At 48.6% G+C, this 15,246-nt stretch overlaps 1 protein-coding gene across 2 annotated transcripts in view; it reads left to right on the top strand.

Moving 5' to 3' along the window:
• Window positions 1-15,246, top strand: part of NSD2 (nuclear receptor binding SET domain protein 2) — a 160,339-nt gene that overhangs the window by 46,794 nt on the left and 98,299 nt on the right. For both annotated transcript variants that reach the window (XM_050947352.1, XM_050947351.1), the window contains exon 3: window positions 13,767-13,932. In XM_050947352.1, the coding sequence (XP_050803309.1) occupies window positions 13,767-13,932 (166 nt within the window). The remainder of the gene's footprint in view (window positions 1-13,766; window positions 13,933-15,246) is intronic.

Genomic DNA, 15,246 nt, shown 5'->3' with positions numbered 1-15,246 from the left:
GGAAGGTCCTTTTTAAATGTGAATGACAAAGTAATGAAATACTAACTTTCTGATGCTGCAGTCAGCTTGAAACTATAGTTCCTATTGACAATTTAGATATTAGCACAGTTAACAATGTCCCTGCTCATCATTTTTAGAAGAAACATTCAGACAGTATATTTATTCCACAATCCCAAACTACCTTTCATTCCTCTCTTGGTGTAAAAAGAAGCTTTATTTGTCCCTTACTGGCTACTAATATGCTCAGTTTCCTCCCACCGCTACATACTCATAAGACAACTTCTGTGATAATTTTATACATTGTTGATACAAACATTTGTAATACTTCCAAAATGTAATATATATGAGCAGAATAAAATAGTCTATCAAAACTCAAAGAAAAACTAATTTGCATTATTACTTTTCAGATTATCCAAATCTGCAGAATTTCCAGTCTCCTGCACAGGGAGACTCTAGAAGCCAGAAGCCCTTGCCCATAGGTTAAAGGTGCAACTTGGCATAGATTACACATGTCCTCGTTTATGATCATTTTATAAAGTAACCTTTTCAATCCCATTGACATCCTGAAACAGAATTCTCCTTGTTTGGGAGTTGGACCAGATCCAGGTTAATACAGTCAGTCGATAGGCTGGATTCTTTACTCAACTGTAACGTTAACTACATAGCAATGTCATCAGGTTGCAAGCTGTCATGTTTCACCTTTTTTTGGTTTGCGAAAAAATAGCTAGTGCTGTCACACATTCTTATGGATGTACCATAAGAATGGCAGTGGTTGCTTATCAAATTTCTGAATATAAAAAACAAGGTATTTGAAATGTGAAGGGCTAGGGGAGAAGGTAATCCAAAATTACAACTTTTACTTTTGAGCCCTCTCCTACCCATTTCTCTTTCATCTTTTTTTCATAAAGCTGGTACCTTAAAGTATAACTTTCCACTTCAACTTAATTGTGAATAAGTTGAAGCAACTACATTTCTCTTAATTAAGAAAAAATGGATGAAAAGCAGCCCAACCACTTTTCAAATCAAAGACTTTTCTTGGAGACTTATCCAGGAAGTAAGGTGTATCTCTTTTGAGATTAGATATCCATCATACCAGCTACTGGCCATCTAAAAACGCTGCAGGACTTGCCAGTACTGCGACAAAAGAGATCCAGCAGGCAGCCGTCTTCTGTACACTCCAAGCATTCAATTGTCATGTGATTTCCTCACACTTCCAGTGCTTGCACATGTCCATTCCAATGTAAGTGTATGCGTGCCCCAAGCACAGCTGCCAGAATTTTTTCCCCAGTGGTATCCATTGGATCTGTTCCAGTGCCCTCTGGTGCCAGGCACTCATAATGTTGGTATAAAGGGCCCTGGCGACTCTGCTCTCCTTCTGTTCCTTCTTACTGCCTGTGACAGTTGCTGGAACCTCATTGCTCAGGCATTCCTCCTAGTGGTTGTTTCTCCAGGTTTTTAGTCTAATCAGTTGTTTGTTTTAGTAGTTTTTAGAACTTAGGCAGTTTTGGATGCCCCCATGCTTAGTGGGGTTGTCTGCTCCCCCAGTGCCGGCGCATGCCTCGGTTGCTGGCTTTCAAACCGTGTGCCTCCTGAAGTACATCTGTGCCTTTTGCAGCCCACAACCGAGCTGTCTCAAGTGCTTGAGGGAAATTCATATGAAAGACAGCTGCCAAGTCTGCAGGGACTTTAGGCCCCAGACCAAGAAGGACTAAGCTGCACAACGTAAGGTCTTTCCCTGGAGGCAGCCTTAAGACCTGCTTCAGAGCCGTGCTCGGACTCAGCACCTAGCACCTCAGCCTTGATGGAGAGCACCCTTTCAAAGGCTCTGGACTCTCGGCACTGATTGTCTTCCCCAGTGTCTACGAAACAACACTGTAAGCAGCAAGAGAAGAGCCAGTGTGAACGGCAAAAAGAGACAGGGAGAGAGCAAGACTGGTGTCAGGCCACTCTTCATCCATGGCCACCGCATCATCAGGTGCCTGCACCTCAGGTGCCGCAGCAAGCCCCTTAGACACCTACTGGGAACCACCTCAGAGCAGACAGTGCACTAGCCAGCTTGTGGTGCTGTCAACCCGTGAAGCTTTTGCAGGGGACAGGGACCTTCTCAATCTGCTGGTACCGGGTCCCTGGAGGTTCAGGATTCAGGTGCCACTGAACAACAGAGAGTTATCACCCAAACCTCAACCTATGCTGCGGCCGCCGTCCAGGGGAAAGCTCATGTTGTAACTTGGTGTCACCTCAGCGAGCTTCTCTGGAACTGAGTGGCAAGGCGCACTCTCTGCGCCGCAGCCTCTCATCTCCACCAGACTTGGAAGTGGGATCATATTCTCCTCATCAACACAGCCAACCTTGCTGCTCCCCAGTCCGTTCCTGTTTCCGTTTCCTCCCCCCCCCCCCATGGCCCTGAGTTTGGAGCTATCCCAGGCGTTTGGCCACCAGGTGCATGGGGTCTGGCAGCCATGCAGTGACCCTTCTGGAAACCTTGGGAGTTCCCCCCACCTCAGGGCACCACCGCAAGGCACTCATACTCCATCGTCTTGGAGGTTAGAGCTCCCCTGACACCACGCAGAGACACTCAGTACCTGGACTCTGGTACTGAGCCTCCGGAGGAAGCCCTGGAGGCTCCTGCACATGTCAGAGAATCAACAGTGGCTCCTCAGCCCATTTTAGCCTTCTCGTTCTCCTCTCTGGACGAGGTGATAATGAGACCAGGACTCTCCCCGCCACAAGACTACCACATGGCTTACCAGGAATTGTTAAAGCAGGTAGCTTTGAACTTGGATGTCCAAGCAGAAGTGGTCATGGAGACAACACATAGTCTCCTGAACATTATGTCACCTGCGGGGCCCTCTGGAGTGGCTCTGTCACTTAATGAAGCCATCATGGACCCAATCAGGACCCTGTGGTAAACCCTAGCTTCCCTCCATCTGATAGCAAAGTGCAAAGAGTGCAAGTATTTCGTTCCTTTCAAAGGGTATGAATTCCTTTTCTTGCATCCTCCCCTGGGATCTCTGGTTGTAGCAGCCGCCAAAGAAAGAAATTGACACGGATAGGTGGGTTCTATGCCCAAAGCAAAGGATCCAAAGAAATTGGACTTGTTCAACAGAAAGCATATTCCACATCCACAGGGGGCCTGCAGCTCTTCATAGAGAATTAGCAAGCCTTGTTGAGTTATTATGATTTTAATATGTGGGAGTCCATGTTATAATTCAAAGACATACTCCTCCAAGACTCTAAACAGTTTTCCTCCCTAATTTGAGGAGAGGAAGACTGGCTCATATCTCTCTGCAAGCAGCTGCAAACACTGCTGATTGGATGGCCGGATCAATGGTGACAGCAGTAAAAGTGTGCAGGAGCTTTTGGTTGCAGTCCACAGGGCTCCCTCATGAGGTATGACACACTATTCAGGATCTCCGAAGGCAACTTTGAAATTCCTGGGACTCTGTGCTGGCAGTATAGACCACAGGAGATGGGCTGTTACTTTACTCAACCAGCCAGATAAGAGCAGCGGAGGAGACTGAGCAGGGGGTTCAGGCACAGACCTTCCTTCCCCATGCTTCTTGGCAGGTCCTGCACAGTCCGGCCGCAGACATTCAGGGTCTTCGAAAAATTCATTATCTTTCAAGTGCTTGGTCATGTCCATTCCATGTCAGGTGTGCATCTTTTCTCCCAGTGGTATCCATAGGGCCAGCTCTATTGCCCCCTAGAGGTCTGTACTCATGCGCCAGAATAAGTGGTGCCGTTGACCTTGTGCCCTCTCAGTTCCTTCTTACCACTCACGACAGTTGCTGGAACAGTCTTCTTTTGTGCTTCGGCAGTTTCTTCCAGTGATTTTTTTCCGAACTCTTGTTGTAAATAGTTGGTAGTTTTAGTAGTGGTGTGTTAGTCCCCTTTCGGGACTTTGTGCCCAGGCCGGGGCATGCCCCAATCTCTGGGCTTCAAGCCATGTGCATCATGCACAAAACTTACGCCCATGTGTGATCACCACTCAAGTTGTCTAAAGTGCTTGGGATGGACGTGTGCAGCAAATCTGAAAGAACAACACTTACAGAAAGGTTAGTAACTTTTATCCTATCCCAGAACAGAAGAGAAATTTCTTCTGCTGTCTTCTTTCCTCTTCTCCAAGGGAGGCATCTAAGCATTTTGTCCTGTAAGAAAGGCCAATAACATCTTTCTCAGGAGTTCTGTCTCTTCTGCACTCAAATAATTGAAGATGAGCAGGGCAGTAAATTGTGCCTTACTTGTCAGCTACAGGAGAACCTATGCTACTTGTCCTGATACTTGAGGAGGGGAGAAAGGAGATGGTCTGATCCCAGAGTGGTGTGTTAACTTTGCTCTTCTCAAAGGCAAAACAATGAGATCAATCTGGGAAGAAGGATATCTCTGGTAGTCTCTCACTCTACGCAGGTCTTCTCCTTAGCCATCTCCTTAACAATACAGGGAGTACACACTGCTCAAATTTAAGCTGCTTCTGCTTCAGTTGCTAATGTGCTGGCTGTATGCCTGTAAGAAATTTGATGATACATTTGTGTCAAAGTACTTGAATTATTTTTCCCGTACAAATTAAATAATCTGGAAATAAAGATTTTTACCTTTTTTTTTTTTGGTGACTTTTTTCCTCTAAAGCTAGGGCCGTGTTTATAGTATTGGGACTAGTGGTATAACTACAGCACTGTAGCTAGTCCAGATAGTGTACACGCAGCCTACAGCGATGGAAAGAGTTTTCCATTGCTGTAGGAACACCGCCTCCCCAAGCAGTAGTAACTAGGTTTACGGAAGCATTCTTCCATTGACCTAACTGTGTCTGCCCTGGAGGTTAGGTTGACGTAGTTACTGAACTCAGGGATGTGGATTTTTCACACATCTAAGCACAATAAATATGTTGACCTAAATTTTTGGTATAGACCCCAGGCCATAGAATCCTGTGCACATGGTACCTTTTAAAGAAGGGCAAACTATCTTGTAATTTTACTACAGAGATACCCCATACAATTGTCAAAAGCACATAGTTCTAATATTAGGGCCCTACCAAATTCGAGGCCATGAAAAATGTGTCACTGACCACGAAATCTCATCTCTTTTGTGGCTTTTATCCTATTCTATACAGATTTTGCAGAGGGGTGCCCATCATTTCTCAAATTGGGGGTTCTGAGCCAAAAGGGAGTTGCAGGGGGATCATGAGGTTATTGTAGGGGGTCATGGTATTGCCACCCTTACTTCTGCACTGTCTTTACTGCTGGGCAGCTGGGGAGTGGCGGATGCTGCCTAAGGGCCTAGCTCTGCAGGCAGCAGTGCAGAAATAAGGATGGTAATACCATACTATGCCATCGTAGCTTCTGCGCTTCTAGGTGATGGTGGCTCAGCCTTCAGAACTGGGCTCCTGGCTGGCAGCTGCTGCTCTCCAGCTGCTCAGCTCTGAAGGCAGCACCACCACCAACAGCAGTGCAGAAGTAAGAGTAGCAGTACTACAACACTTCCTACAATAACTTTGTGACCCCCCCCCAACTCCTTTTTGGGTCAGGACACCTACAATTACAACAGTGTGAAATTTCAGATTTAAATAGCTGAAATTGTGAATTGTACTATTTTTAAATTCCTATGACTGTGAAATTGACCAAATGAACTGTGAATTTGGTAGAGCCCTAATTATTAGGCACTTTGGTCATTTTTGCAAACGGGTGTTAGGTTTGTAAATCAGTTGCTTTTGAGAATTGTATCTGTCATCTTTCAGAATTGTTGTTCATTCACTTACTTTCAAATGTTGAAATTATGTATTCTGGGTATTAACTCTTTCCAACATGTTCTTTGGAATTTTGTACGCGTGGTTTTAATGTAATTTTTCATGTTGTATTTAACTGTAAGGGAGAGCTTTTTATTTCTCACTTTTGAAAAATATCTGCTGGAATGTTCCAAGTCTTCTGAGATTTCTGAAGTTGAAGCGTCCTCAGTGGGAGGGAACACTTGGGGCCATCTTACGGGCCAAAAAGCTTGAGAGCAATGGGAACACAATTCTTCCTGGAGGTATGAACCCAAGAGAGTTAGTCCTGAGATCTTCAGAAAAGCTTAATTAGAAGATGAGGAGCTATCCCGTTCTTCTTCGAGTGATTGCTCATATCCATTCCAGTTAGGTGTGCGCGCTGCGCGTGCACGTTCGTCGGAAACTTTTTACCCTAGTAACTCCAGTGGGCAGGCAGGTCGCCCCCTAGAGTGGCGCCACCATGGCGCCTGATATATACCCCTGCCGGCCCACCCGCTCCTCAGTTCCTTCTTACCGCCGTGTCAGTCGTTGGAACTGTGGAGCGCGGCATAGCTGTCCTCCACGTCCCTAGCTCTCCTTGTTGTACTGTTTATAGTTGTAGTTAGTAGTTAAGTGTAGTTAGTTAAGTACTAATATAGTAAATAGTGTAAATAATACTTGTAAATATTTGTTAGCCGGTTTGGGCCGTAGCCCGTCCCGGCACCCAGCACCGGGCCCATGCCTGGTTCGCCGGGCTTCAAGCAATGTGCGGCCTGTAAGAAGCCGATGCCGACCAGCGACCCCCACGACGCGTGCCTAAAGTGCCTGGGGGAATCGCACATCTCGGACAAGTGCCTCATTTATAAGGCTTTTAAGCCTAGAACAAAGAAGGAGAGAGATCAGAGACTTAGGATTCTCCTCATGGAAGCGGCACTCTACCCGGCAGCTTCGCAGACCGTCACCTCGACACCGGCACCAGACCGCGCCGGCACCGGGAAGACTCCCCGGCACCGACCTTCCCCGGCACCGGGTCCAGAAGCAAGGCCCTCGAAGTCTGCAACTCCATCCAGCCAGACTCGAGTGGAGCGCCCGGCGCCTGTATCTGTCGCGGCGCTACCGACAGGGATCCCGTCAACTCCGGGCCCGGAGGGTCCATCGAGTCCGGTCCCGCCGAGCTCCCCCATAAGATCTGGGGCTGAGCTATTGGTCCCATCAACGCCGGAAACCTTCGCCTCGGAACGGGACCTAATTGCCCTGACTGAGCCAACTCAGCCTCCATCCCCGGTACCTCCGGTGCGGGTGGTGTCCAGAGGCAAACCAATGATGAGAGCGCCGTCTCGGGACTCGCGCTCGCTGTCGAGGTCCCGGCACCGTGGTCACTCCAGATCCCGCCGCCGCTCGCACTCCCGGCACCGCTGACCTCGGTGGTACCGGTCGCACTCGCGGCACTGATTGGCCTCCAGACAGTCCCGGTCTGGTTCCAGCCACTGATACCGGCACCGGGACTCTAGGAGCCGTTCCCGCCGTCGATCGGCTCCCCGGTCGACCTCCCGGCACCGCGTCGGTGGCAGGTCCCGGTCGACCTCCCGGCATCGCGTCGGTGGCAGGTCCCGGTCCCGATCCCGGCACCGGTATGACTCCCGGTACCGGTCCCCGGCACCGAGAACATCTTCGGCGCCAGGACGCGGAGATTCTTACCAGCCGCGGTCGGCCCCTCCATGGCCTTCCAGACAGGCGTCGGTGTCGTCACAGGCGGACAGTGTGTATGCGCTGGGCACAGACAGGGAGGCAGCCCTTTTCCAAGACCCTCCGCAACAGGACTAGGGACCGCAGCAGTGGGGGTTCTGGACACCCTGGGCGTATCACCAAGCCCAGGGCCCCCAACAGCTTCCTCCTAGGCCTGCGATGATGGCGCACAGGGCGCCGGAGGCGTCGCTGTCTCGCCCCCCCCTCCCCGGACGGGGAGGACGGGTCAAAACAACAAGACCCTGAGCTCCCCCCAGAGTCAGAGGCGAGGGCTCAGGCAGACCCCCTGCTGGACACTCTCTTGCCAGGGGTCTCCTCATCGTCTTCTCCCGATGAGGCTGTGGCAGGCACCTCTTCCAATAGCCCTCCTCCGCTAGATCTCAGGGCACATCAGGACCTCCTCAGGCGCGTAGCGCAGAACTTGAGCCTGCAAGCTGAGGAGGTCTCCGAGATCGAGGATCCCGTCGTCAGCATCCTCTCCTCTGATGCTCCCACTAGGGTCGCCCTGCCCTTTATTCGGACGATCCAGGCCAACGCCAATACGATCTGGCAATCGCCGGCCTCCATCCCCCCTACTGCACGGGGCGTCGAAAGGAAGTACATGGCCCCCTCCAAGGGCTATGAGTACCTCCATGTTCACCCGACACCGTGCTCTCTCGTGGTGCAGTCGGTGAACGAGAGGGAGCGTCATGGACAAGAAGCCCCAGCTCCCAAATCCAAGGAGTCCAGGCGTATGGACCTCCTCGGCCGCAAGGTCTATTCGGCGGGGGCCCTTCAGCTCAGGGTTTCCAACCAGCAAGCCCTTCTTAGCCGCTACGCCTTTAACTCTTGGGTGGCAGCGGACAAGTTTAAAGAGCTGTTGCCACAGGAGGCACGTCAAGAATTTGCGGCAATTCTTGACGAGGGCAAGAAGGTCGCAAGAACCTCGTTGCAGGCCTCCTTGGACGCTGCGGACTCGGCTGCCCGTACCCTCGCCTCGGGGGTGACGATGCGCCGCATCTCCTGGCTTCAGGTTTCTGGCCTTCCACCGGAGCTCCAGTACACCATCCAGGACCTCCCGTTCGAAGGCCAGGGCCTGTTCTCGGAGAAAACAGACCCCAGACTAAAAAGTCTGAAGGACAATCGGGTCATTATGCGCTCCCTTGGGATGCACACGCCCAGGACGCAGCGCAGACCCTTCCGACTGCAACAACAGCAGCAGCGCCGGCCGTACCCCCAGTTCCGCCAGCGCCAGGACCTCAATAGGCGCCACGGCAGAAATGGCAGGCGCAGGCAGTCGGGGAATCAAGGGGGGCAGAACCAAAGCTCCTCTAAAGCCCCACCTGGACCCAAACCTTCGTTTTGAAGGTGCACCCAAGGGCGTAATACCAGTGTCCCCCATGGATCCTTCCCCCCCGTTTTCCAACCGCCTTTCGTTTTTCCTCCAGGCGTGGACCCAAATAACATCCGACCGCTGGGTCTTACGCACGGTGCAGACGGGATACCGTCTGCAGTTTATATCTTTTCCTCCCTCCCGCCCCCCACCCTCGTCCCTCTTCAGGGACCCCTCTCACGAGCAATTCCTCCGCCAGGAGGTGCAGACGCTCCTCGACAAAGGAGCTATAGAGGCGGTTCCGGAGAACGAGAAGGGAAAGGGGTTTTATTCCCCCTACTTTCTAATCCCCAAGGCCAAGGGAGGCCTCAGACCCATCCTCGACCTGCGAGAGCTCAACAAATATCTAGTGAAGTTGAAGTTCCGCATGGTAGCCCTGGGGACCATTATCCCATCCCTGGATCCTGGAGACTGGTATGCTGCCCTCGACATGCAGGACGCTTATTTTCATATTGCCATATGGCCACACCACAGATGTTTCCTTCGGTTCGTGGTCGACCGCCATCACTACCAATTCGCGGTCCTCCCGTTTGGCCTCTCTACGGCCCCGAGGGTATTCACCAAATGCATGGCTGTCGTTATGGCATATCTTCGACGCAGTCTCATTCACGTGTTCCCTTACCTCGACGATTGGCTATTCGGGGCACATCAGAGCTGCAGGTCCGCAGCCACGTCCGCAGGATCACTGGGCTGTTTGCTACCTTGGGCCTCATGATCAACGTGGACAAGTCCACTCTGCTTCCCTCGCAGAGGGTGGAGTTCATTGGGGCCGTCCTGGACACCACCTTGGCCAGGGCCCTTCTACCGTTGCCCAGGTTCCAGTCGCTGTCGACGATCATTCAGCGCTTGCTGGCAGCCCCCCTGACCTCGATAAGGACATGCCTAACCCTGTTAGGCCACATGACGGCCTGCACGTTTGTGACAGGGTATGCACGGCTCCGCATGAGGCCCCTCCAATCTTGGCTCATCGCACAATACCGGCCGGCCAGACAGTCACTAGACACGCTTGTCACAATCCCCCAGGGAGTGTTGGATTCCCTCGGTTGGTGGCTAGACCAGTCCGTCGTGTGTGCGGGGCTCCCATTCCACCCACCCCAGCCCTCGGTGTCCCTTACGACGGACGCCTCAGATCTCGGCTGGGGGGCCCACCTGGGAACCATGAGAACACAGGGCCTGTGGTCCCCGCAGCAGGTGGAGCTACACATCAACATGCGGGAGCTGAGAGCGGTCCCCATTGCTTGTCAAACGTTCTGTCACCAGCTTCGAGGTCGTTGTGTCACGGTATTTACTGACAACACGACGAGCATGTACTATATCAACAAGCAGGGCGGCACCAGATCCTCTCCCCTATGTCACGAGGCGATGCGCCTCTGGGACTTTTGTATAGCCCACTCCATTCACCTCACGGCTTCCTTCCTCCCCGGAGTACGGAACACGCTGGCGGACCGCCTGAGCAGATCCTTCCTCGCGCACGAGTGGTCCCTCCGTCCGGACGTCGCCCTCTCGATCTTCCAGAGGTGGGGCTGTCCCTGCGTGGACCTCTTCGCGTCCAGGGGGAACAGGAAATGCCAGGTGTTCTGCTCCTTTCAGGGCCGGGAACCCGGGTCTATAGCGGACGCCTTCCTTATTCCGTGGACGACCCACTTGTTCTACGCGTTCCCCCGTTCCCGCTGATCCACAAGGTCCTTCTGAAGGTGTGCAGGGACAGGGCCCGCGTGATCATGGTAGCCCCAGCATGGCCCAGGCAACATTGGTACCCCATGTTGCTGGACCTGGCCATAGCCAACCCAGTTCCTCTGCCCCTTCACCAGGACCTGATCATCCAGGACCACGGTACTCTCTGTCACCCGGACCTCCAGTCGCTGCACCTAGCAGCGTGGTTCCTGCGTGGCTGACCAGATCCGAGTTACGCTGCTCCACCCCGGTACGTGAGGTACTCTTGGGCAGCAGGAAGCCTTCCATGAGAGCGACGTACTCGGCCAAGTGGAAGCGTTTCTCCTGTTGGTGCACGGAGAGGGGTTTCCTCCCGATGGAAGTTTCGGTAGCCAATATTTTGGACTATATTTGGTCCCTCAAGCAGCAGGGCCTGGCGATATCGTCCCTTCGGGTCCACCTGGTGGCTATCTCCACCTTTCACCCGGGTGGGGATGGCCGCTCCGTTTTCTCTCACCCGACGGTGACTAGATTCCTTAAGGGGCTGGAACGTCTATACCCTAACGTCCGACCCCCCTGCCCCTACCTGGGATCTTAACCTGGTTTTGACTCGGCTCATGGGGCCCCTCTTTGAGCCGTTAGCGACTTGCTCCCTGCTCTATCTTTCTTGGAAGACTGCCTTTTTAGTAGCTATTACCTCAGCTAGACGAGTGTCGGAACTCCGGGCTCTCACGGTAGATCCCCCGTATACGGTCTTCCATAAAGATAAGGTGCAGCTGAGACCGCACCCTGCCTTTCTCCCCAAGGTGGTCTCAGCCTTTCACATCAACCAGGAGATCTTCCTCCCAGTTTTTTTCCCGAAGCCTTATTCTTCACGCAGGGAGCAACAACTCCACTCGCTTGATGTCCGTCGGGCTCTCGCGTTTTATGTGGAGAGGACCAAACCGTTCCGCAAATCCCCCCCCAGCTTTTCGTGGCAGTAGCGGACCGCATTAAGGAGCTTCCCATTTCCTCACAGAGGTTATCCTCGTGGGTAACGTCCTGTATCAGGACCTGCTATGACTTGGCTCACGTTCCTATGGGCTGTGTGACTGCGCACTCTACCAGGGCGCAGGTGTCGTCGCTGGCTTTCTTTGCCCGTGTGCCCATCCAGGAAATCTGTCGGGCAGCGACCTGGTCATCGGTCCACACCTTTGCTTCCCACTACGCCCTGGTCCAGCAGTCCAGAGAGGACGCGGCCTTCGGATCTGCAGTGCTCCATGCCGCTACTTCTCACTCCGACCCCACCGCCTAGGTATGGCTTGGGATTCACCTAACTGGAATGGATATGAGCAATCACTCGAAGAAGAAAAGACGGTTACTCACCTTTGTAACTGTTGTTCTTCGAGATGTGTTGCTCATATCCATTCCACACCCGCCCTCCTTCCCCACTGTCGGAGTAGCCGGCAAGAAGGAACTGAGGAGCGGGTGGGCTGGCAGGGGTATTTATCAGGCGCCATGGCGGCGCCACTCTAGGGGGCGACCTGCCGGCCCACTGGAGTTGCTAGGATAAAAAGTTTCCGACGAACGTGCACGCGCGGCGCGCACACCTAACTGGAATGGATATGAGCAACACATCTCGAAGAACAACAGTTACAAAGGTGAGTAACCGTCTTTTCATCACAAGAAGGGCTCCCCTCCTCTCAACCCTGGAAAGCTTTTCAAAAATAATAAGCTTTAAGCATTATTTCACAACTAGACATAACTTTTTAAATAATGTTTTTTTTTTAAAGTACCATAATCTAAAATCATTATGGTGTAGCTAAGGTTTGTTGTTGTGTTTTGGAAATCATGTCTTAGTCATAGATTTTTAAAGCCAGGAGGTACTATTCTCATCTGACCTATGAATATCCTGACTTAGTACTACATCTCAAAACACTAGGCTTCTTAATTCTATTTTAAACACTCTAGATACTTCATAATGTCATCTCTTCTCTCCCTTTTTGCTCAATTCTACAGTCTAAAAGCCTAGAGTCTAGACATTTTGGTCCACCTTCTGAACGTTGGAATGGTGCTGGAAAAGGCTAATGATGTCACATTTTAAATGATTAAATAGTAACAGACCACTGGAAATGATGAATCAAAATGTAGCGTTTCTTTAAACATAACTTTAATTACTTGTAATGCTAGATTTTAAAATGTGCAATAGATCTACATGCCTGTTGATATTGAATACGGGCAAATAATGTATTATGGATAAAGTGAAAGTTAGACACAGTAGAAATAAAACATGTAATGACTTATGCTGGCGTGTGAATCTTTGTCTTTATTATAACTCGACTATACCATGATATGGCAAACCTGTTAGTATGTGTGTCATAGCTACAGGGAGGAAATTGTTTTTAGTTTATTCTAAATGCTTTGCTGTTAACTTGACAAAGAGCCTTAAAGCAGAAGTATTTATGCTTTCCTCATATTATTTAAAATAAATAGCGTTGGGAGGGACCAGCTAAAATTCTAAAGATTTTACTTCTACTGTTGAAAGCATTTTTTCAAAAAGTGGCTAGCAAAAAGGAAAAAAACCTCTAGCCTTTTGCTGTATTTTGATGTTCTGACATATGAAGAAGACCTGAAATATACTCATTTTCGTTTTGCTTAGAAATGTAGGTCCTATGTCAGCTGGAAGAATCTACAGTAGTGTTTAAACTTCATTTAACATGCTTATCTTAATATTTACTAAACTTTAGTGAACAACATTTTATACAAAGAAAGACTGTTTAAGATTTCATGTCTTGTACTCTTCAGTTAAGGTGTTTGAGCTCACAGTGAACTTCCCAGCGGTCATCCACTAAAACCAGAAAAGAGCAAATTTGACATTACTGATATTTCAAAGGTTTAAAAAATAAATAATTCAACCAACCAACCAAAGTTCATATTTTATTATATACAGAAAGGAAGAAAGAGAAACAAACAAAAGAGCAAACAATTTTAAAAAAAAATCTTTTTCATTCCCCTTTCTAATACATGTGAAATACTATTCATTTACTACTCTTTTGGGCAAACATTATTGCTTTCTCTTCTGCCATGCTATTTTTTGTCACAACCCACTGCTATCACCCCAATCTGCCCCCCCCCCACACACACACACTTCAAAGATGTACTTTATAAGCTGTGTTAGTTGATTAATTAGTATTTGTTATGCGTATACTATTAATTAATCAAGGTACAGTTTTGAAAGGGGAAATATGGTAACACAGTGTATGTTTTCTTTTTTAAAAGACTCCTGCTAAGAAAGATTCAATTCCAAGTACTGTGAAAGACGACAAAATCCATGTGTTGAAGTACAATATAGGGGATTTAGTGTGGTCTAAAGTGTCTGGTTACCCCTGGTGGCCATGCATGGTTTCAGCTGATCCTCTTCTTCATTCCTACACTAAACTAAAAGGTATGTCTTCATTGCTGCACACATCTTCATGGACATAGAGACATTACATTCTGGAAGTTTCATTTCTTCATTTCATCCATTCAGATAAATTGATAAACCAAAATCCTTTGTGCTTCAGCACTTGTTTATGCTGTTTGTTAATTACCTCTTACTGGCTAGTAACATCAGGTTGCATTGGAAAGAAGTGATGTTCTGGGGAAGCTTAATTTAAATGGAAATTTAGAAAAATAGGTTAGAGAATATGAAGGTAAAACCTTTGATAACAATGAATTAATAGAAACAAAAGACTGAAGTAGGAGAGAAAATTCACAGTATACCTTAAAGTTTGAAACTTGTTTTCAATATTTTAATGTTTGTGTTTTCAGTTAAATCAAAGAGAAGTTACAACTCCCTATATTACATCAACAGTGAACAGGATAAATTCTTTAGTGTCTGCATAATTGTGTTGCTGCTCTTCATCAGGGCAGGAATATAGCTAAGGCTTTGTCTTGTAGCTTTTCTTATCAAACAATCTTCCTTTTCCTAGTGAAGCAATAAAAGAAATCCTGCTGCCTTCTAGGAGGATACAGTTTCTGGTTTGTTTCTTCCCTTACATTTTTCATTATGGAGTGACCAGTTTGGGTCTTTTCTAAAATCCAGAGAGTTTTATCAATCTCAAAATGAGTTGAAGTTTAAAAAAAAGAAAAAAAAAATCTATGGAATTCAAAATGAATTGGACAACAAGTTTCAGAATGATGTCACAAAACTGTAGGGTTCAATAGAGTTAGAATTTTTTCAAACTTTTGCTACAGTTCAGCAAGTTATGTAAAGGCGGAGAGAGGACCTAGTTTACTATGCTTCCCAGGCTGAGATCTAGTGTCTAGGACTAATTTTTAGTTGATTACAATATATTTGAAAAGTATTCGTCTCAGTAGAAACATTTCTATAGGTCATAAGTTTTTGCAAGATTGTATAGGATGCCCTCTGAGGAAAGATAGAAAAAATTGTTTAGTCTGGAGAAGAAGACTGAGAGGGGACATAAGTTTTCAAGTACATAAAAGGTTGTTACAAGGAGGAGGGCAAAAAATTGTTCTTGTTAACCTTTGAAGATAAAATAAGAGACAATGGGCTTAAATTGGAGCAAGGGCAGTTTAGGCTGGACATTAGGAAAAACTTTCTGTCAGGGTAGATAAGCACTGGATTAATTGCTTAGGAGGTTGTGGAATTTCCATTACTGAAGGTTTTTAAGAGCAGGTTAGATAAACACCTGTCAGGGATCGACTAGATAATACTTAGACCTGCCATGAGTGCAGGAGATTGGACTAGATGACCTCT

The sequence above is a fragment of the Gopherus flavomarginatus genome, chromosome 3, assembly GCF_025201925.1.
Source record: "Gopherus flavomarginatus isolate rGopFla2 chromosome 3, rGopFla2.mat.asm, whole genome shotgun sequence".
In the NCBI taxonomy this organism is placed as follows: domain Eukaryota; kingdom Metazoa; phylum Chordata; order Testudines; family Testudinidae; genus Gopherus; species Gopherus flavomarginatus.
Note: the sequence above shows the minus strand (reverse complement) of the source record. Positions and strands in the feature narration are given on the sequence as shown.